This window comes from Akebia trifoliata, chromosome 7 (assembly GCF_017979445.1).
Source record: "Akebia trifoliata isolate Shusen 1 chromosome 7, ASM1797944v1, whole genome shotgun sequence".
NCBI lineage: Eukaryota > Viridiplantae > Streptophyta > Magnoliopsida > Ranunculales > Lardizabalaceae > Akebia > Akebia trifoliata.
In genome coordinates this window covers 32,763,453-32,786,262 of record NC_141381.1, presented here as the reverse complement: position 1 = coordinate 32,786,262, position 22,810 = coordinate 32,763,453, and the positions used below count along the sequence as shown (strand labels likewise).

The 22,810-nt window shown below is 36.5% G+C and overlaps 2 protein-coding genes and 1 non-coding gene across 9 annotated transcripts; 2 read left to right on the top strand and 1 right to left on the bottom strand.

Annotated features, from left to right (window-relative positions):
• Positions 1 to 155: 155 nt before the first annotated feature.
• On the bottom strand, positions 156 to 228 carry TRNAA-UGC (transfer RNA alanine (anticodon UGC)). Its single transcript has one exon. It is a non-coding gene; the product is annotated as a tRNA-Ala (tRNA).
• A 3,055-nt stretch (positions 229 to 3,283) lies between these two features.
• LOC147399198 (uncharacterized) lies at positions 3,284 to 11,270 on the top strand. Of its 5 annotated transcripts, none has more exons than XM_086448655.1 (8): positions 3,284 to 3,503; positions 3,616 to 3,748; positions 4,362 to 4,671; positions 4,893 to 8,950; positions 9,066 to 9,111; positions 9,223 to 9,473; positions 9,860 to 10,015; positions 10,695 to 11,270. In XM_086448655.1, the coding sequence occupies exons 4-8, from the start codon at positions 5,223 to 5,225 to the stop codon at positions 10,924 to 10,926; spliced, it is 4,413 nt and encodes a 1,470-aa protein (XP_086304781.1). In that variant the 5' UTR covers positions 3,284 to 3,503; positions 3,616 to 3,748; positions 4,362 to 4,671; positions 4,893 to 5,222; the 3' UTR covers positions 10,927 to 11,270. The 5 variants fall into 5 exon arrangements, with proteins under 5 accessions (XP_086304781.1, XP_086304780.1, XP_086304779.1 ...); XM_086448657.1 differs by lacking the exon at positions 3,616 to 3,748 and having other exon boundaries at positions 3,285 to 3,503; positions 4,893 to 5,596; positions 5,720 to 8,950; XM_086448654.1 differs by lacking the exon at positions 3,616 to 3,748 and having other exon boundaries at positions 4,373 to 4,671.
• Positions 11,271 to 15,948: 4,678 nt separating this feature from the next.
• LOC147399197 (triose phosphate/phosphate translocator, chloroplastic-like) lies at positions 15,949 to 22,537 on the top strand. Of its 3 annotated transcripts, none has more exons than XM_086448651.1 (13): positions 15,949 to 16,061; positions 16,350 to 16,763; positions 16,882 to 16,953; positions 17,620 to 17,685; positions 17,865 to 17,943; positions 18,035 to 18,155; positions 18,957 to 19,052; positions 19,193 to 19,305; positions 19,875 to 19,952; positions 20,054 to 20,170; positions 20,564 to 20,663; positions 21,369 to 21,469; positions 22,236 to 22,537. In XM_086448651.1, the coding sequence occupies exons 2-13, from the start codon at positions 16,453 to 16,455 to the stop codon at positions 22,266 to 22,268; spliced, it is 1,287 nt and encodes a 428-aa protein (XP_086304777.1). In that variant the 5' UTR covers positions 15,949 to 16,061; positions 16,350 to 16,452; the 3' UTR covers positions 22,269 to 22,537. The 3 variants fall into 3 exon arrangements, with proteins under 3 accessions (XP_086304777.1, XP_086304776.1, XP_086304775.1); XM_086448650.1 differs by having other exon boundaries at positions 15,974 to 16,129; XM_086448649.1 differs by having other exon boundaries at positions 15,980 to 16,763.
• Positions 22,538 to 22,810: the final 273 nt, after the last annotated feature.

Here is a 22,810-nt window from a genome sequence, read left to right as displayed (position 1 = left end):
TTGGTATTTAGTTTCTGAGAAGCGATGTGATAACCTGCAGTCGGTACTATTTTATGCTTTATAGAGAACACATTGATATTTGATCAAGACCGTTGGATAGAAGATAAGGTGGGGCAAAAATTATGACAAAGTGAAACAGAAAAATAATAGAAAAATGGAGATGCAGGGTATCGAACCCTGTACCTCTCGCATGCAAAGCGAGCGCTCTACCATTTGAGCTACATCCCCTTTATTGAAAGTTTTGGCTCAATAATAATTATTATAACTAATTAGATTCAGAAGAGAATATAAACACCCTAACATAATTAATGAATCTTATTCTAAAGTGTGGATCAATATTTTTTTTTTCATGGGAGTTTACTTGAAAATTATAAAAATCAGATACCATGGTTCTAATTTTTTACTTAAATCGATCGTTTCATCAAACAAAATTTTAAGTGAGAAAGAGGGGTGATAATAACTCAATTGAAAGATTCATGGATAACCCAAGGAATAAGCTTTGGATGAGAGATATGTTGTCTAATTAAAGTGTATTTCTTAGTATCTATCTATCAATCCATCCTCCAAACCTATAGATAGTGCAAAAAGACAATAATGACCTAATTTTTTCTATGTGATCTCATTATCATTGAGGTGTATCCAAAATTGGTGGAACATGATAAGAGTAGGAGGTAGTCTAGTCATGCAAAGTCAATCACATCACCTTTTTTTTTTTTTCCTCGAGTGACCTTTTATAAATGCATGTGATACAATAAATCCTACCATAATACCAAAATAGCTAAGGAGATCTTCCTTAACCACCAAATCTTGTTCTTTATCTTCTCTAATGCATAGTTTCAAAATTGAAAGGATCCAATACATGTCTTGTTCCTATGGTAAAGGTAAGGTGTTTATCTGACACATTTTTGCTGGAATTTTCGACTTACATCGACGATCAACTTTTTATTGATAGTCCTCCTAAGCTAATGGGCTTTACTTGAAAATAAGGTATCGAGACCTACTAACAAAAATTAAGTAGCTACTAAATCCCCCGTCTTGTCGAAGAATCAAATACTTCGTTATCATCGATTGAGATTGACTGTTTTATTTACTTTGACAGATATGGTCAACCACAGCTTGCTTATCTATGGTTGCCATATTCCGTGTACCTTAATGAATTTGTTCCAATCCAATAAGCCCTTAAGCACCGACTAGGCTTCCCGGATCCCCTTTCTTCGGTGCTGACAAACAACTAGACGGTCAAGCCCCACTCAATCAATATCCATCAGCTGAGGACTTTCTCAATGGGGATTGTTTTCTTTCCTTTCCCATGAGGCTTTATGACTGGAGAAAGTAATGTTACGTACGCTTTCGAAGGCTCTATGAAGAGAATCTTGCAGATATTTATTCCAGTGCCAATTCGGTTGGAGATGTTTGTCCCAATTCCGAAGATTCCGATTCGATTTCTCCTGATCCAGCTTCCATACTTTCATTTACTATTGAGACACATCGATGGAACTGGAAGTGCCCCTTGTTTCAAAGAGAGGAGGATGGATTATTCACATTTCATTTGATGGTCAAAGGCAAATTGAAAGATAAACAGTGGTAATTTTATCTCCTAGGGAAAAATATAGATGTCTCTTACATTACCCGTAATATGTGGAAGTATCAACATAATTTCATAGAGTCATTCGGTTTGAATGCTACATGAAGAACATAAGAAGATCATAACATGAGTGATTCGACAGATTTGGATTCCTATATATCCACTCATGTGGTACTTCAACATACAATTTATATAAGATCCATTTGTCTAGATATCATCATATACATCTAGAAAATCCTATGCTTTGGAATAAGCTTGTATAGTTTGGGAAGGGATTTTGATTGATCAAAAGAAAAGAAGAGTCACACTTAGTGCTCTTAACCAAATCATGCACGCAGGCCGATGTGTTTGAACTCCTACAAAAACGTGCCACAAAGACACCTAATGTTATTATGGGAACATGACACCGTTCTAGATCGCAACTCTAGTTTCAATCAGTGTATTTTGTGAGATACTTAGTTGGCAAGCCTATAAATCAAAATTAGGAAATGTGCCATCCTCAATGACTTGTCATATGCCCAACTAAGTGTACGTTGCACGCCACCGTAGGTGGTGAATGTAAATAATGATTAGCACAATTAAATTATCATGGTATCTCTAGTGTGCCACATTATTTACTCGATTGGTCTGTGCATTAATCTTCATGCATAAAGTTGTTTTATAGCACTGAGGCCTTTGTAGTTACACCATACCTAGCATATAATTGGTTAAGTCGACGAAAATATTTTGCTTGATAGTTTGGGTCCATAGTGATTAATTATTTCAGTCAAACAGAGCCAATTTAAAGATTGAAAGAATTATATGTATTCGGTTATCAAAATGAGGACTTTCCAGTTAAAAATGATTGTTCATTTTTAACTATGTATTTAACGATTTCTCGTCGAGTTGTAGCTTGCCAAAACAAAAAAACAAAAAAAATATTGAAGACCTACTTAATTGAAATTGCCTAATACTTTTTTTTTTTTTAATGTATATTATTTAATGTGTCTATTAAGGTGGGGGTTGCCAATGTCATCTGAAGATGCTCCTCTTAGTATTTAATCACAAAATGGCAATGTGCTTCATTATGGAATGACTTATTTTCTCTTTGTTTCTTGAGATTGAAATAAGTGTGCAACAATTTTTTTTTTTTAAATGAAAAAGAAAAGAAGAAAAGAAGAAGAGAGAGATTAGGGAAAAAAAAGGAAAAAAAATAAGAGAGAGATTCTATTGGCATGCCAACTTTTGCTAACAGCACTCCAATTCATATGTAAATTACCAAAGAATTAACAAATATCCTGAAGTGATGATAGTAAAACTTGGTGTGGCAATAGAAGCTCTAAAATCCCTGGTTTCGGTTTATTATTTATTTTAATCCTCAAAACATGTTTTTCTAGTGAATTGGTCACTTTCATAATCAACGAATTTGTTGATAAATTACCAATGAGATCGTTAATATGACAAAATCACTGGTATTTTATCAGCAAATCAGTACATTATAAAAGAATTCATAGATTATTAAAGTGATAAATTCATGAGAAATACATGTTTTGGGAATTAAAATGAACAGTATACCGAACTCCGAATTTTGTCGTGCACGAAATGGAGATTCACCCAAGAAAACGTGGGTTGGGGACTTGGGGTGCAACAAGTAGTCCTAATGTCCTAATGTCATCAGCTTTGGATTCCCAACCAGCTTTGCTTTGGCGGCCAAACCTAAGGCCCGGAAACACACTGTCTGAGTTCGTTGAAAATTTTCTCACTATTTCGACGACTTTATTATCTTTGCTCTGGTCTGAAAGCGCCATTGTCACTGAGCTCGAACAAGAGTGGGGGGCGGGACATTTCTTTTTCAATCGACTGAAACCCTAACAACTGTTAAATCAAGCGAGATTTCATAGTAAATTTCAGTCTCCATTAGAGGACTTTCAACTACCAAGTAAGTACACATCTCTATCTCGAGAACCCTAGTTTTCTTAATCGAAAAACTATCTCCAATCTTAGAATTTGGAGTTTCTTAGTGTTTGTTCTGTGTTTAACTTCTGTTTCAGCTCGTTTTATCGACCTAATAACGAATTCGAGCTGGAATTCTCCATGTTCATCTATAATCTCATTGGAATTGTATGGGAAATGATGGTTTTCTGAAAATCGGTTCATGTTGTGGTAGTTTTGTTTGGTTTCAAGGTACCCGTTGATCTCTTAACTGAAACTGCTCTCTAGGTCTCTGCAAATTCATTTGAACTATAAAGGATTTCAAGAAAGAAAAATAATACAGTAATTTCTGAAGTCTATCCTGAATTTATTTCAAAGTAGGAAGATAATCGCATTTTTGCATAGAGAGAGAATTTTATGGGCACTAACACTTACTTCTGTATGTTGGGGGATTTGACAAGAAAGGAACATAAGAATTTTTTAAGGGAAGGAGGATATTCTTCGGGAAGCGATCGTTAGTATATTAGGTTTTCTGTTTTCTTGGTGTAAGCTTTTTGATGAGTTCAAAAGGGTGTTTTTTGATTAGTCCAGAAGGTTAGGTAATGATTTTCTTATTTGTAATGGGGCCGGTCTTCGTTAAACGAGAAACAGAAAAGTAATCACAGCACCAAATACAAGAAGGGTTCTGATACAACCTAAAATCTACAAATGGTCTTTTGAACACTAACGTAGCTTGATATGAGTTCGTATGTTGAGTGTGTTACTTAACATATGCATATTATTAATTTTTTGTTTTTTGATGATTATAAGTAACATATGCATATTATTCAAGCTCCTTTCGTTCTTATTTTGATCCATTGTCCAGTTTTTCTCCAGGTTGAGGTTTTGAGGAGTGGGTTAGGAGTGAGAAGGTTTTGAACTTTCCGCATCTCTCTTTTTGCTAGATCTTTCTCAACGAAAGGATCAGCTGCAGACATTTCACAAGCTAGATTATCTATGCCTGGTAATGAGGTTGCATATAAGGTCCAGAATTTCTTCAAGCAAGATAATTTGTCCCAGAGGCTGCATCAATATCAAGTTACAAGCGTTAATTGGCCGGCTGTGGGCTGGAAATTAGGGACTGATTGGGACACCTCTCGGTTCCAATTTGGAGAACTACAGCGTACATCAACCAGGTATGATGATTTGACTGCTTTATTAGATTTTTTCTATGCTTCATTAGCTGCTATTCTTCAATAAACTCTAAGTCTATCTTCTTCTTGTTACTAATTCTGTTTGTCTGACAAACTTATAATTTCTTGTGGTGTTTAAATCACATTTTGGCAATATTAATTTGAAATTCAGCCTTTGCATGCCCACCCAAAAGTTTTCATGCCTTCTGTTTATGTGTTTTCAGATAGCGGACACAAACACCACTTGGCACGAATCATACATAATTAACTCCAGGGCCCGTGCTTCCCAAAGAACAATTTAGAGATCAACAGCTGAGTTTGAATGGCTTTATGCATGGGCATCAGGGTTCCCAGATGGGACAGAATCGGGCAGATGTTTCGGGAGAGGATATGTTATCCGATCGGCTTAAGCTAGCATCGTGTGGTTTATCAATTCTTGAACACAGCAAAGGGAATGCTCCTGAACCAGGTTCTCCCCTGGCAAGAACTTCAGAAGGGTTGGAAACTGCCGCATTCCTATCAATCTTGACTTCCTTGGTGGATAAGTTAGGCTCATGAGGGGCCAGCAACCAGGCATGCCCCAACCTAGGCCAAGGCAGCAGTCAGGGATTGGTGATATGCAGTTATGGCAACGACAACTTATGTTCCAGCAACTGAAAGAGTTTCAGAGGCAGAAGCAACTTCAACAACAGCAGAGTCCAATGAACCAGATGTCTGACATTGCAAACAGCACACCTATTCACGATGTACCTAACAATTTGAGGTCAAATGACTTGATGGGAGGAGACTCTAAAGTGCCTAGCAGTTCACAAATGTTTATGACGGGTAACATGGATTGGGCTCCCCATGGTGGATCCTCTGCTGTGCAAGGATTTCCTAATGGCCTCGTATTCTCACATGAACAAGGCCAGGGATTGCGTTCGATGGGGTTAGTTCCTCAACTTCTTGATCAGTCTCTGTATGGTGTTCCGATTACTAGCACAAGAGATCTTTTTAATCAATATTCTCATATCCAAGGAATTTCTCAAGATTCTACTAATTTGTTAACCAGGGCAAGTGGCAACCAATTACAGAAACCTATAGCGCAACTACCTTCCTTCAATAGCTCATTTCAGGGTGATCAGTCTGCTTTATTTCTGGACCCGGTTAGCATGCAAGATGGTGCTTTGGTTTCTAAACAAGGGTTTCAAGGGAAAAACTTCTTTGAACATGTTCCATTTCAAGGTATAAATTCCGTAGTTCAAGTCAGCTCTTCTCCGGGTTTGGTCAGCCTTGATCCAATAGAAGAGAAGATATTGTTCAATTCAGATGGAAATATATGGGATGGTCCTATAGATAGGAGTGGCACCATTGGTACAGGAGGCTATGGGAATTCTTTAGAAAGTGAGTACTTAACTGCATTTCCTTCCATTCAGAATGGGACTTGGAGTGCTCTCATGCAATCTGCTGTGGCAGAAGCTTCTAGCAGTGATACAGGGTTACAGGAGGAGTGGAGTGGTTTAAGTTTTCAAAAGACGGAGTTGTCAACTGAAAATCAGCCCGCATCGTTGAGTGACAGTGGAAAACAGCAAACAGATTGGGCGGATAACAGCTTGCAAAGTGCTTCTTCATTGACTTCAAGACCTTTTCCTCTGCAAAAGCCGCTTGTTGAGGAGAGTCAAGTCCAACCATCTATGCATTTAGAAAATGCTTCTCAAGGTGCTTGGGCTGGACAAATATACGAGCAGTCAGAAAGTGCTGCACATTCAACGGACGTGGAATTAAATGCTCAGAACATGCGAGGTTCTTGGGTCGATCGGCATAGTATGTCTGCTTACAATATTGATAGGCAACCTAGCAGTCGGGATATTAATGAGTGTGGAGATGCAAATTTCAATGATCATAAGATAGGCATATTTATGGAAAGTGATCATGATGGTGGCATGTTTAAGGCTGATGGTAATCGAGTGGAAAATTCTTTCCCTAATTTTACTGATGGGTTTGAACAAGTAAAATCTGGCATAGGTAGGCATCATGTCGACACTGAAGCTTCTCACTTCAATAATTTTACCGTTTTACCAAATTCAGGCGCTATGAAGGTCGATCAAGAAATAGACAAACAGGTCCCAAAGAATCATCATTACTACCATGGGAAGAATGTGGTTGATTCTTCTGTGAAATACAGAGGAGATGAGAGTGGGGGGAAATACCATCGTCAGATGAGCCCTCAGAAAGAGATCTCTAATGACAGCTACTGCTCTAACCAATCACATCCTAGTGTCTCGGGTGGTGGCTTGAGAGAGAATTCATGGTTAAATGGAAGTGAGTCTCGTCCTTCAGATAGTGGCAACCAAAATTACACGGGTCAGATTGATCAGAAAGCTTCCGGATCACGAAAATTTCAGTATCATCCAATGGGAAATTCGGGGGTAGAATCTTCTAATCCATCTTTTGTTCATCAACAGCATGACCAATCTGCTACTTCCCAAGGTTTTGGTTTACGGTTGGCCACTCCTCAATGGCTGCCTGCCTCAAATCATGCTTTGGCCTTGCAGAATTCTTCACAAAGAGTTACTGATCTCAACTCAAGACACTCTGATTCCAATGTAGGACAGAAGAGTCATACATGGTTGGCCCCCACTTCTGGGCAATCTTTGCATTCTCATGAATTGTCTCAAAGACAACATTTGGTCAATAATTTGGGTGTTTCAGGAGAGACTGGCTATGAGACCTCACACTCAAATATGCAAGCGAACATCTCTGCAGCATTTAAATCTGCTTCGTCCTATTCAAGTAATCAATTGCAATCTCAACACATGCCTATCTCAAATGGACAAGTAATGGCAAACCACTCCGCCAATATTTCTTATGATAAACTGATCAATCATAATGGAGTGGTAGCTGATCGATCTGCACAAGTATCATTGCCTGGTACAGCTAGCAGGATTCCTCCTTTCAAGCTTGCTCCCCTTGCGGATACTTCTCAGCCAATAGATACCAACTCGACTTGTGTAAGAGTTTCTGGCCAACAATTCCCAGTCTTGGAGTCTGTGCCAGTATCCAAGCCTTCAGCGATGTCAGGAAAGTCTCAACAGGGTGCCTTTTCAACAATGTTGCATAACGCATGGACCAATTTATCTACTCAGCAACATCTAACCTCTGGGCCACCTCACAAGTTTTCTCCCAATTTTTCTCAGTCCATCAATCCATCAAACAGTAATCCACAGAAGCCTGGTGATCAAGATTTCAACAAAGGAGGGAATGCTCCTGAGTTTGGTGCATGTTCTGTTAATTCACAAAGTACGACTTACGGGAAAGAGAAACTGGGCAAAGAAAGCTCGTGGCAACTCATGCCAACTGAGGAGGTTGACCCAAGTCTGCAGACATCTGGTGCATCACAAGGGCAAGAATCTGTGTTGGAGCACCTTCCGAATAAAAATTTCATTTCTTATGGCTCATTAGTAGCTCATCCTCGTCAGCAGGGACTTGTCCCAGTTTCCCAAACCGAGAATTTATCACTTCGAAACCCTGCCACTTTGAACAGAGATATCGTAACCTTTGGCCGTTCTTTGAAACAGTCACATTTACTGCATAAAAAATACTCTTTATTGCACCAAATGCAGTCTATGAAGGGTGTGGAAATTGATCCAGATAAGAGGGGTATGAAGAGATTTAGAGGAGCAGATAGTGCTCCAGATGTTCAGCAAGAAACTGCTTGGGCGGGGCAGCAGTTATTTGATGGATACAATATGATTATCAGAGATGTAGATAATGAACTTAATGCGGCAACCCGGAACACTTCATTTTCACCCAAAGATAGTAAAATGCTTAGTTTTTCTTCAGAGGGTAGAGAATATCAGAATGCAATTGCATCTCAAAATCATTCAGTGGCATCTGTTATACCTGAAAATCCCCAGGTTTATCCACAGATGGCACCCAGCTGCTTTGAGCAATACGGAACTGTAAAAAATGGGCAAATGCTGCCAATGTATGATGCACGAAGGACAGTGAAAAATGCTGCACAGCCGTTCTTTTTTGGAAAGGATTCTGAGAGTTTACATCCACATATTTCAAGTGATCAAGTAAATGCTTTTGATGCCAGTCAGGTTGGTAGTGCCTGTCAAAGTACAATCACCACCTTGGTATCCAATGAGTGCCTGTCTCTCCCTCAGTCTCTTCCTTCAGACATCACTGATCAAAGTTTGGCTCTAGTCAGACCAAAGAAGCGTAAAACTAAAACATTGGAGCTTCTACCATGGCATAAAGAAGTAACAAATGGTTCCCAAAGGCTAGAAACTATCAGGTGGTTATCATAGTTAGCACAATCGTTTGAATACTAGTGATTTTTTCTTGTTTAGTAGTACTACAAATAAGCTTTATTTTTTCTTTTAAATGCTCTCATTGTTTTATTGTTACAGTATGGCAGACCAGGACTGGGCAGATGCTGCAAATCGGCTGTATGAGGTATGCTTGTAATTTAATGATTAATATTATTAATTTTAGTGTTCTTGCCTACTTTTATCATAAACCTAAAAGATTGGGAAGGAAGGTCAATGGTTGCATTTCTGATGGCAGGTGGAAGATGAAGCCGAAATTGTTGAAGATGGACAAACAACAATACTTCAACCACGGAAAAGGCTTATTTTGACTACGCAATTGATGCAGCAACTCCTTTCCCCTGCTCCATCAGCAATTTTCTCAGCTGAGGTCACTTCAGACTATGCGTCTGTGACATACTTCGTTGCAAAATTTACATTAGGGGAAGCATGCAGCCTGAGCTCTTACTCAAGAAGTGATTTGCATTTGCCCATTGATAATGGAAACACGTAAGAATCTCTCTTAGTGACATAATTTCGTATGTGGAAAATAAATTATGATTTTGATGGTGCATTTTGATCCTAGAGACCTTTTTTATAGAGTGATTATTTCAACTAAGGGTGGAAGCAGTGTTGCTTAGTCAATCTCGAAGACTTGCTTTTTAGATGGGAGGCTTTAGTGTCTGAGTTGTAATATTGGTCTTGTTTGGGATTGACAGGCCTCCTCTCCCATTTTTAATGAAATTCTTTACTTATTTGGGAAAAAAATTCTATAAGCAGGAGTGGGAGAAAGTCACTCCTGATTTTTTGTGCCAGTTTAACTGACCCTTCAGATGTAAAAAATCTTCATTGATACATCTTATATGACTATTTAATAATTATAGTTATTGTTACAGGAATTTGGCCTTATTAATATCAACACATAAGTTTTCTTATGTATCCAGGGCATCTGGAAAGCTCAAAACCCTTGAAAGGGTGGGTAATCAGAATTTCTCAGAAGTTGTGGAAGGCTTTATTGATAAGGCAAGGAAGCTGGAAACTGATCTCTCGAGGTAAAAAACCAAGTTCATCATTGAGCATTCATGCAATATTTTCCTTCTTCTGAATGGTAACTACTGCGTGCATTATCTTGGCCCTTTATCCACAGCCTTGTTATAAAATGACAATATTGTTTTTAATGCACTGCTGATGGTATAGTGGGTTTAATTCATTTCTTATTTGATAATGGATTTTCAATATTTTTTTACATTTTTTGTAAAACAGAAAGTCCATTTTCCAAAGAATCTGTCTTGCCAATTAGTGTCGTATCTAAATGTTTGACATATGCTTACAAACTTTTTCAAATAAATCTTTATTAAGTTTGAACATTTTGTTTCCGTCAATTTTATATTTTGGTTATATGATTTTAATGTAAAATAGATTATTTTAAATACACTATTCAGGAACTTTGTACAGCGACTTCTACATGTCTATTTTAGTTCATATGTTACATATACCAGCCTTGATTATAGTTGGATGCTTGATATGCCTGTACATGAATCTATCAATTAATTAATAAGCTCATAACCTCAAAGACTATATATGTTCCTTGAAATATATCCTTGGCGGCTGAAACCAAAGTAGTTCTTGTGGCACACAAATCACTAGCAGGATCTGCGATGTTGGAACAATTTATCATTACTTTTTTTTTTTCCTTTTGTGAACTTGTTAATGATTTCTTGTGTTATGCAGATTTGAGAAGAGAGCATCGATCTTGGACATAAGAGTGGAATGCCAGGATCTTGAGAGATTTTCGATCTTCAACCGCTTTGCCAAGTTCCATGCCCGGAGCCAAGCTGACGGGGCTGATGCCTCATCGTCGGATGCAGCTGCAACCAAACAGAAAACGTGCCCCCAGAGATATGTTACTGCGCTTGCATTGCCTAGGAACCTACCCCATGGGGTACAATGTCTCTCACTTTGATCATTAATTAATTGATTCCCCTCTTCTCCTTTTCCCATCATTAGTCTCCATCTCCTGCCCCTCCTCCCTTCCTGATATTTTAGACGTTCTTCTTACATCCTTTAACTTTCATGTTGGCACATATGCACACATGAACACACATGCACGTACGAATAATAAGAACTTGAATTTTTTGGGTTGGGTACTCTCGAGTAATCTTAAGTTGCCCAATCTTTTCAAATTGGGACCATCATGTCATTTTGAGTAGTCTTACTCCTTATTTGTACTCACCCTTGTGGATCCCATTTGGATAAGTACAATGAACTAGTTATACCTTTGAATCATACTTTTAAGTCATTTTATCATTCTTGGCCTTAGTAAAAATTGACTCTTGAAGTCAAAAATTAATATTGAAAAATAATTCGATCTTTTTATATATATAGTTAGTACTGTTAGAATGGATCGATCTTCACAGATTGGAGTACTAACAGGGAGTAATAAGTGAAATAGACAAGAAGGGCATTTTGTTGTACTTTCATAGGTTGATTTACTTGGATTGAGAGGAATGCGCCTTTTGTCTTTCCTTTCAAAATGGGTGTTTGTACCATGGTTGTTTCCTATGGGCATATATTTGTTTATATGTCTCTCTTTACTTGCTTCGTGATTAGAAAGAAAGCTGAATGAATGAAAAGAGAAATAACCATCAGGCATCAGCAAACACACATGTATAAATTTTCATTTAATAATCTAAGTTTATATCATAGTTTATCATTAGGCCTTTTTTGTAGTTAAAAATATTAATTAAGATAACTAATGTGCAATTTTATTATTATTTGAAAATGACCTTAAATATAAATTTGTAGCGGGTATTTTTGGTCTTCCAAATTGTGTGTGGTCTACTCTCATTATAATTGTAAATATTCTCACCATCCCTGTTCAAGTTTATAACTGTTTCATAACCTTCAAACACAAATAATAGCAAATTTATGTCTTTTTTTTTTTTCAGAGTCATGATAAACGTACGCGATAAAACAGATGCAGTCTGTACACGGTTGATGTGGCAAAGCAAGTAACCATGGAACCATAGATCTTTTTTTGTTTTTTGTTTGTTTGTTTGTTTGTTTGTTTTTTTTTTTTTTTGAGAGGGGGGGAGGGGATACACAAGGAAAAAGATCTATCGTTCTATGCCCTTGCCACGTTAGCTTTGTACAGATCGCATATGTGTCAGTGTGTCTTTTTTCATTAGTCTTCTTTAAAATAAGGATGACTCAACCTCTTTCTTGGAGATTTTGGGCCTTCTATATCTTTGGTCTAAGCTCAGCAAGGATTCAAGGGAATTATCTTTCAAGATTTTGTGTTCAGATGAGAAGTTTTGTGTGATATGTAGCTTCTGCTTGATGGTCTTGCTTCTCTCGTTCTGTTCTCTTTTTTCACTTGTTTGTTTGGGGGCTATCTCAGCCTTGTCTTTTTTTTTTTTTTTGTAATGGTTTCCATCTTTAATGAAATTCTTACACTTTGAAAAAAAAAAAAAAAACATAAAAATAAAGTTTACTACCATTGTCACACCAATCTCTATGTAAATCACCAAAGAATCGCATACAGTTGGTGTGGCAATAATAACGCTCTTAAATAAACATACTAAAATTTAAGTATTTTATAAAAAGAGAGTTACTATTGCCGCATCAATTTCGCCTGATGCCACGCCAATTCCTTCATAAATCACCAAAGAATTACACAATGTTGGTGTGGCAAGAGCAACTCTCTTTCTTCAATTGTATGTGGTTTCCATTGCTGTTACGTTTGACGTGATTGTAATTCATTTCACGCCGTTATAGTCATGACCTTTAAAGATGACAAATGGATTAGGCACACTTGTCAATAATATCTTGTGACGTAGCCATTTCTCACTGACAGTCCTTTTTTTTCGCCATGTCAGCAATTTGTTTTGTAGGAAAATTCTAATATACATCAACGTGTAAACAAAGGATATCCAAACCAACGGCTGAGATGAAAAGCATACCGATCCCTTTGACACCTGTATTTCTCTTTCAATCTCAGCCGCTCTTTGTCGTAATGGAACCCTTTGAAAAATCCGTTATTATAACGGTAATATCTCAATCATCCTCGAATAAAGCAAAAAAAACAAAATAACAGGTCGATCCACTCAATTATCAAAAGCATTGGAATCATCGTGACTTCTTCTACTGCTAAACTGTACAAGCCAGTGCTGCCGTCACTCTCGATAGAAATTTGTCCTTTGTTTCAGATTATTCAATAAACCTCGGGATTCACGTCAGATGAATATTATTATTATTTTATTAGTGGGATCACCCTCGTATCATTTGACTAATAATAATGTTGCAGTGACCTCAAGATTGGACGTCGTAGCGCACACCCCAGCATGGACGTGTATGGGAGCCATAGATTATTTTTCTAAAGATACGAGTGTATGTTAAGATGTGTCATATGAGATCTAATTTTGAGGTCACTCCAAGCACGACTCTTTGACTAAACTTAGACATAGGGATGGACAAAAATTCGATAGATAATTTTTCCAAACATTTTCTACGGGTTGTGATATTCTAATTCAAAAATTTTCACTCAATTTGCACTCAGTTGATGTGGCAATTGCATAGAATCATAAATCATTTTCTTCGAGATACATGAGTAAAAAGATCTACGATTCTATAGATCGAGTATAGATTGGTTGAAAATTTTCGAGTGAAATAATCAATAGTTAGACTATCTATTTAGAGTCGTGATTTTCTAGTGCCCCTTTTGACCTACGTCCCATCATAGAACCTTATAGATCATTTGCCTCTAGATACACAAGAAAAAAAATTTATTATTCTATTTATCTCAAAGAAATGATCTAATTTGTTCTATGATGAGAGCCTAAGAAAATCATTATTCATCTACTTAGGCTCAACTGCACTTCAATATAACTGAACCCATGCTCTACTTTCAACGGGAGGGATGCATCTCACTACTTGCTCTAACAATTGAAAAACTAAAACAAATTATTATAAACAAATTACGTTAAACACGAACTAATTATGTTAATTTATTGTTTTTTTTTCCTAGATTGTAAATTGTTATTCATTTATTTATTATATATTGCACCATACCATTAAAGCATGTATGGACAACTATACATTATTGGAAGTGGTTTAACTTCATCCTCATTTTCTGTGAAATCGACATTTGTTGTGGACATCAGCACATATGTAGGGCCATGCATGACGCATTCATGCATGCTTGGAAACTGATAAAGTAATTTAAACTTTTTGAAAACTAATTCTCAAATCAGAAAAAAGATTTCTTTTTGTAAAAAATAACAAATAAAATCTTCAAAGTCTTCATATAAGAACTGAAATTAATTTTTTTTTTTTTATAAATTTTTTTAAAGGTTGGACATGGGGAAATATAGCCAAGAATGCCATGTTGAAAACAAGAGTAAGGGCCCTGTTTGCCTTACCATTTTTGCATTTGAAAAGATGATTTTCAATATTTTGAGGAAAATGTTTCGCTTGCATTTGAATGGCGATCCAAACTGTCTATAAGTTATAAAATTGATTTTCTCTTGTAAATTATTGAAAATTATTCGAAGATTTTGTTGTTGTTGATAAGTATAGAAAGTTATTGGGTCGGGTCAAACTTACAATTTGATTAACCTGACCTAAAACCATCTTGGCTTGGGTTGTGACTGGGGGTGGTAATAGGTTGGATCGTGTTGTGTTGTGTTTGTGTCATGTTGAAGAAAGGGTGTTCTGAAAATTTATCCAACCCAAACCCAACCCATTTAATCATGTCAAACCCTTAAAGCTAGACCCGTCGATAAATAGGTAAAATGTTGTTACCTATTAAACTTGTTGGTTTATGTCATGTTCAGGTCAGCACATATGACCTGTAAATACGACATGATTATGACTCCAACATGAATACAATTATGATCCAACCACAAACATAAATACGATTATGACCTGAAACATGCTTGTAACTCATATCTACTAACTTACCATGAACATAAATAGAGTTCCACCAACAAAAAATTCCAAAACCATTAAATTGGTAATATGGATCAAGTTGTATGCGTATCAACATGAAACATGAGAAACACGATAGCTAAATGTGTTAAAAAGGGTTAGACGGGTTGATGTTTCTAACCCAAACTCAACCTTTTTAATAAATGAGTTGGACAAGTTGACATAATTTTATGATCTGAACACGATTAGACTCAATCCAAACTCATTAACTTCGTGACATTTTCAGTCGTGTTATCTCGTCATGTTAAAATTGTCACCCTAGTTGAAATGTAAGTATCTTGATTTTGAGTCCGAGTTTGATGCTACCCGTTCGCATAACAAAAGCTACATAGAGACCAACATGTCGCGAATTTGCAGTTTAGGGTCATTGAATGTGGTAAGGCTTAAATGTTTGATATACATACATAAAAGTATCACATGCTCTTAATTTACATAAGAATGAGTTCAAAGTTGAAGGGTACTAGTGGTAATTTTGAAAGATGAGATATAAAAATAATAAATCTAAAAAAAATAGAGGAGTTTTCTAAATATTTGAATATCATGTAAAATTTTTAATAAGCATACACACAAAATTTTGAAAGTTTTCTACAATGTTGGGTCGAGAAACTGAACACCACTATTCCACGATTCCTGAACAACTTAGAGCTAGGCCTTCTTTTCACATTATTATGAATATGAAAATAATGGAAAAAATTGGATTCAATTTCAACTCCAGAAGAATTATACTCATATTTTTGTCGTTATGTGAATTTTCTATCAAATTTTTAAACGAAATATTAAATGTATATTCCAAATTGTACTTGGATTAATCCCATAATGATTTTTTGATTGCTAAATATGAGTATTTTTATTTTTAATTTTTAATTTTTAATTTTTAATTTTTTATCATCATCAAAGGATCCTAGAAAGTAAGTGGGTCCAAAAAGTTTTCCAAGTTACATTTACATCAAATTTATATGTTAAAGAACACAGCAAAGTCCGACTTCTTGTGTTTGAGAGGGAACTTAAGCTAAAAAACAAACGAACTAAACAACTCTCTCTCTCTCTGTAACTTCCTTTGAACGCCATTATTGAGCTTCGTACACAGAGCTCATTTCCTCGAATTTTAAGGTTTAATTTTCTCACCTTTGTTCAAGCTTGATTTTGGAATCCTAACCAATTTTTTGTGACTAAATTCAGTAAGTTGCAGAAGCTCCGACTGACTCTCGAATTCTACTTTACTTACTTAAGTTTCAGTAACTCTTTCGTCTTATTTTCTACAATTTAGAAGCTAGATTGTTGAATTCTAGGGTTTTTCTTCCAAAATACAAACATTCTTCTCCGATTTCACCGTTTAGGAAACTCAATTTCTTGATTTCTCCGTTTTTTTTTATAGTTTCTGTTTTTGTTTGTTTTCAGACTCAAACGGCCAAGTTATTGTTCAACTTCTTCAGAATCCTTCATCCGTAACTTCTAATTTAGTCAAGCATTGTTTTTTTCTCTCTCTCTCAAGAAAAAAAAAATGGCTTCGATTCCTCATTCTCGATTCTCTTCTCTGTATCTTTCCTCCAATAATTCAAGTTCTTCCTTTTCTTCCCCTAATTTTCTTCACCTCAAGAGCAGTCCAGTTGTATCCAGGGTCCCACGCCTTGCCTTCTCTCCACTTCCTGAGAATCGAAGTTTTCGTGCCCCAATTGACCTCTCTACGAAGATTTTAATGTTCTCTGGTTCAAATTCATTGTTGAAGCGGCACCGGTCTGTCGATTTTCCAGTTGTTTCTGCCGCTGCAGCTGCAGATGCCGATGATGGTCTGGACATTGGAGCTACTGACAGGTAACCATTTTCATTCTTGTTATTTTTAATGTTTTTCTCTTATTTCCTAATTTTAATTTTCTTTTTTATTTTCCCAGTATTTTTTTTGTTAATTTGAGTACCATGTCCATGTTTGCAGCCTCACGAAGCCTTCAAAGAGCTTCTTAGAGAAGTATCCAGTACTGGTTACAGGCTTTTTCTTTTTCATGTGGTAAGTTATCATGTATGTGTACATATTGAAAAAACAAGACCTTGATTTGTAGAAATTAGGAACCCTTGTTTTCTGATATTGAAATTCAAGAATTTCGGAAATTATAATTGTTTTGAAAACCGAACTCATAAGAGTGGTCGGTGCCAGTTTAATCTTTTGTTAATTATGATGAATTTCAAAAGCAGTAGAATTAGACTTGGTTATGAGTTACTCGTTATTGTGCGTCATGGATGTATTTGAGGGTTTGTGCATAGGCATGTTCATTGTAATTATGTATCAACAATTTTGATGGTGTTTTATGAATTATCTTTGGGTCTGTGTTTTCTATAAGTATGTGTTTATGGATCTACACATGCATGTGTATTCATACTTGTGGAAGTTATAGGCAGAGTCTACATTTTTATGTGTATGGACGTGCATGATTTTACATTTATGTTGTGCATAATCTTTTTATCTGTTGTATCCAGGTTGGGGATATTTGAATTTTAAAATTGACAATTTAATTCAACAAATCTTGCTTTCATGATGGATTCTAACAACAGCATTTTAAATATTAAAGTGTTTCTATTGAACCATCTTTCAAGCCTCTGTAGTTCAGGATTCTGTTGTAGTCTAGACAACATTGTATCTAAAACTGTCTTCTGGACACCCTTGTTCTTTTTACAGGTACTTCTTGAATGTCATCTTCAATATTCTCAACAAGAAGGTCTATAATTACTTCCCATATCCATAGTAAGCCATCTATGCTAATGCCCTTTAACAGATTTGCCAGTTTATGTGGTAGATGACTCAACAGGATTAATATCTTTGCTTATATATCTGTTTCATCTCAGGGATTGATTTTCTTGACTTAACCATATCCTCTTGGAAAAATATTTGACTTAAAAGTCCTTCTATGTTTATTTCTGCAGCTTTGTCTCTGTTGTGCATCTCTTAGTTGGAGTGGGGTACTGCCTAATAAGTTGGGCTGTTGGTCTGCCAAAACGTGCTGTGAGTTTCATCTTCCCGAACTCACTTTTGCATCTCTTAATTCACATTATAGGTTATATGACCCTGTCCTTTGTTGTTTCCTTGTGTGCAGCCGATTGATAAGGATCTCTTGGTACTACTCACTCCAGTTGCTTTTTGTCATGCTCTCGGACATGTGATGTCAAATGTATCATTTGCAGCTGTTGCTGTGTCTTTCACACACACCATTAAAGGTATACCAGTTAACAGAATGTAACAATTTCTTATTGTAGCACTTAGTATTATTGATATTCCAGTAATTCTACATATCTTTCTAAGAGTCTATGTGAACTTTATTTTCGAAATGACACTGGAAGTAATATTTGCGAACGACCTTTAAACACATCCTTGCAAACTAAAGTTTACATGCTTTTCCAGCAATTTGATCATTCCTACGTATATTCAACTTATATTAACTCTGTCATGGTTTACATGGTCACTTAGGCGGACTTACTGTCACGTGTCTGGGATTAAAATCCATTTTGTTTTCCTTCTTTAATTGTCATTGTTTTGTTCTATCTTATAAGGAGGTTGGTTTAGTTAGTAAGCATGAATTTGGCTGATACTCCTTTGGTGCTTATTATATAATTTCTAATTGTGTAGGTTCATTGTCATTAAGTTATTCTACTTCAAAGTTGTTTTTCAATTATTTTTTTTAGTTGATGGAAGTTTGAAAGAAATACACACACCAATATCTACCAATGGCAAGAAGCTTCTGTCCGTTTGTACCTTAATAAGTGGTCAATTAGTCACTGTTTCAGTTCATGCTTATTAAACATGCCAGTACTAAGAGGTACCATGAGTGTGTGTGCTTCTACTTGTTTGTCATAATATAACTTGGACTAGCTTGCAATTTTCTTTGCAGTTGAAGACTGCCATAATTCCTGTAGTTTTCTGTGCCTACAAAATAATAATTAAAAATAAACATTCTGGTAATTTTCTTTACCTTATTTCTTTTTTTCATGTTAACCCCAATCTTCATGTTCTTATTACAGCACTGGAGCCCTTCTTCAATGCTGCTGCTTCTCAGTTTGTTTTAGGCCACCAGATTCCATTCTCTCTATGGCTATCATTAGCTCCAGTTGTTATTGGTAACTCTTTAATGGCTTTACCCTCTTCCTTCTTAGTTGTTCTTTTTCTTGATATAGAATGATATTAGCTAAAACTGAACATCGTGTATGTAGTAAATTTTTTTTAATCTTTTGTTGTGCTATTTGTTTTTGTATTGTAGGTGTATCTGTGGCATCACTGACTGAACTTTCTTTCAACTGGCTTGGTTTCAGTAGTGCAATGATCTCGAACATTGCATTTACCTATAGAAGTATCTACTCAAAGAAAGCAATGGTAAGACATTTCTATCTGTAACTTTGTTGCGATTTCTTACAACTATAAGATTTGAGTTGATAAGCTGTGAACCCCAGGGCAAGCATTCTCTCCTTTTGAACTATAATAATACCTAACATGCTGTTGGTCTGGTTCCAAGAGCTGGGGCTTTGTAACCATTGCTTGGATTTAATGTGAAAAAGCACATTACTGCTTGTACTCCTCTAGATAGTTTAATGCCATTTTTTTACCTTAGGAAGTTTCCTCAGCATTGCCTCTTTCTCTACGTATGAAGACCGTTATACCATGAAGAAAATTCTGAAATTCTAAAATGGGTCCTAAAATCAGAAGAGAGTTGGATTGAGCTCAACAACAATGTAGATATGTATTCATGCTTCTAATCTTTTTTTTTTTTTTCTAGTCTTTTTGTGCTTGCATTTCTTGTGGAGAGACTAAATTTGGAATGCTAGAATGTCAATTAATCAAATGGATTTCTAGCATAAATTTGGCAAATTTGTGCTAGGAACAGTTTTTTCTTTTCTGAGTTTTCTGCTTCCTGTTTTTTCCTTATCTTCCTTTCATTTAAACAGACAGGAATGGACAGCACAAATGTGTATGCTTATATTTCAATAATTGCTCTCCTCTTTTGCATCCCGCCTGCAATACTTGTAAGTGTTCTTACCACAGTGCTTACTTGAAGTATTATTTTCATTTCTCTAGTTCTATTCTCCCTCAGAGGATCTAAATAGCAGGCTGTTTGAACTTTCAGATTGAGGGACCCCAGCTTATGCAACATGGTTTTGGAAATGCGATTGCCAAAGTGGGTCTTTACAAGTTCGTCTCAGATCTGTTTTGGATTGGGATGTTTTACCATCTTTACAATCAGGTAATTCCTGGGGATGTGACCTTCATGGCTTAGGAAATCTAAAGTAGGCACTACCCAATGCTAGATGCAGAGGTATCATGAACTGTCCCATAATAAATCCAGTTGTTGCTATACTTCCTTCTCGGTTCCTTTTACCATAACGCCAGTAGATAATGAAGAGATAAGAGGGCCCTATGGGTAATGCGGCCAGAAATCAATAATAGAGTCCGATCACAATGACCGAATTATCTTCATGCATACTAGTAGAAAAGATTTCAAAATCATCATGCCTCATAAACATTTCCCTTTGCCCCATCAATTTCAATTTATGTTACAAACATATATCATTTTATGGTATTTTACTTCACTAACCTTCAGATACTTCAGATACTAATTTTCTCTTTTCCACTGCAGCTTGCTACTAATACTTTAGAACGTGTTGCACCACTTACCCATGCGGTTGGAAATGTGTTGAAGCGAGTGTTTGTGATAGGGTTCTCTATTGTGGTGTTTGGTAATTACTTGTCTCCTTTCCCTTCTCTGATTCATGTATCATCTAACACTTGCTAAGTTCTTGAAGAATACGAAATCTGTTCATAAGGATAACAATATGGTTAGTTCTGTGGTAGGCAAATGAACCAATTTAGTGGTGTCAATGGGTTCAATCTGGGCTACGCTTTAAATCTAAATTTCTATTTTGAAAAATTTTCTACCATTCCAAGAGATGAGCATGCATGGCAAAGCCTTTTGCGCCTTTCTTCTAAAATGGCTTTGCCTCTTTGGGTCGTCGGATAGGGAAGGGGCTTTTTAGTTGGTCTAAGGCACACTCTTTTCCCCACAGGGATACCTCTATTTTCTCTCTCCCCCTATCTCTTGGAGATCTTTATCCGTTAGCTTCACACCTTCACTTTCATGTACTCTGGCTAGTGCAACGGCTCCCTATATTCTAATGGTCATTTACATGGTTTAGGCGGGGAGCTAGATCCACCTCACCACTACCCTTTTACATGCATAGTTAACCTCGATTGCATACCTGTCCAAGCTTTATGCGCATATTCTAAGGCAAGCAGCCAAAGTAGACTAGGATCTGCTGTGAGTAGAGACTCTTAGTTTTATTGGGTAAAGATGAGACTCTACTTGATTTGATGATTATCAGGCTTGATCTGAACCATTGGAAACTAGATGTGTGTATTGTTCTAATTCTTGTAAAATTCTGCAGGCAACAAAATCACTACGCAGACTGGGATTGGCACAGCCATAGCAATTGCTGGTGTTGCCATCTATTCTTTAATCAAGGCCAATATGGAAGAACAGAAACAAGTAAGATTTCATTAATCCAGACATTCTTTTGTGCAAGATTTTAACTTTGAGTGGTACGTCAAATGATTGCAGATGTCCACTTAGCCATGAAAATGCCATGTGTATGGCATGGGGACTGCCTTTCTTTCGAGTATTATTTGGGTAGTCATCGTGTTTCCCATGTGACTTGAAAGTTGAAACCATGGTCATAGAAAATAGAGGTTTCACTTCAATAACTGTTGGACTGAACAACACACGCCTTGCCAGTGTTTAGTCCTGGGTGTCTTGATCCCATTAACTGTGTATCTGTTTAATTGGCAATTTAGTGGATCACCAATCTGAACTATTTTGTGGGGTGGACAAATCCTGGATGGTACATTTCAAGAGCATATAAATAAACCTCCAATGCACGAGACTCTCCTGAGCATGAACCATGTTCAGTGTACCCTCCAAGTGGTAGCCTTAGGTTAAAAATTCTCATGCTTTATGAATTATGATTTCTGGCCATGGACATCAAACTGGTTATCCACCGTATAAACTGCCTAGACAAATGAGAGTGAATGACCCACTTCAAGTTAGCACAGCCTGATTGGCTATCCCTTTTAATTGCTTAAGCTGATAGAGTACCATGGACTCAATGCCAGTTTGGATGCCAAACCACTTTTGAAAAAAAAATGCATTTGAGATCAAAAGACACATTATCCATTATCCCCCCCCCCCCCCCCTCTTTTAATTTCTTTTCGGAAAAAAAAATTGATTTTAACTCGGTAATCTTTTGTCATTTCAGAAGGCTGCTGCGACTGCCTCATCCGAGAGTTAGTATTGCATAAGATGAAGTGTGGGAACTCCCATCTGTGATTGAGTGGGGGTAATAAAGGACTGCTAGATAGGTATGCAAGTGGGATCTCAGAAATTGAATTATCTGAGCTGTTCTTTGTTAAAACTCCATGCCTTGAGCTATCCAGGCTTTTGATGGAAATTCATGAAAAGCATTTAGAAGAAAGAGAGAATTCCAGCAGAAAATCATGTATGCAAGTACACTTAGTTGCCGATTTCATAATCATAATTTGATTTTATCTTTGGTTTTCAGGATTGGTTGAACATTGTTCCCTCTTAAAGATCAAGTGACCGCAACCCGTGCTTCAATTCTAGGGCTTCATGTTCCACTTTTTCTAGAGCTTTGTTATTGAAAGTGAGTTAGTATTTAGTTTCAACATATCCATCAGTATTTAGTTTCAACATATCCATCCACATTCTATTGTGTCTTCCTCTCACTATTTTAGGACCTTCAATTTGAACATTTCTTCTAAAATCAGGGTTGTAATCAACCTCCTTGAACATACCCAAATCATCTCATTCAAC

Bases quoted from the DNA above. Each gene is read 5' to 3' on its own strand.
- LOC147399198 (XM_086448654.1), top strand. From the start codon at position 5,223: ATGAGGGGCCAGCAACCAGGCATGCCCCAACCTAGGCCAAGGCAGCAG. The intron at 8,951-9,065 runs GTGGTTATCATA...TTATTGTTACAG, and splicing joins CAAAGGCTAGAAACTATCAG to TATGGCAGACCAGGACTGGG. The intron at 9,474-9,859 runs GTAAGAATCTCT...TTATTGTTACAG, and splicing joins CCCATTGATAATGGAAACAC to GAATTTGGCCTTATTAATAT.
- LOC147399197 (XM_086448651.1), top strand. From the start codon at position 16,453: ATGGCTTCGATTCCTCATTCTCGATTCTCTTCTCTGTATCTTTCCTCC. The intron at 17,944-18,034 runs GTGAGTTTCATC...CCTTGTGTGCAG, and splicing joins TTGGTCTGCCAAAACGTGCT to CCGATTGATAAGGATCTCTT. The intron at 19,053-19,192 runs GTAACTCTTTAA...TTTGTATTGTAG, and splicing joins ATTAGCTCCAGTTGTTATTG to GTGTATCTGTGGCATCACTG.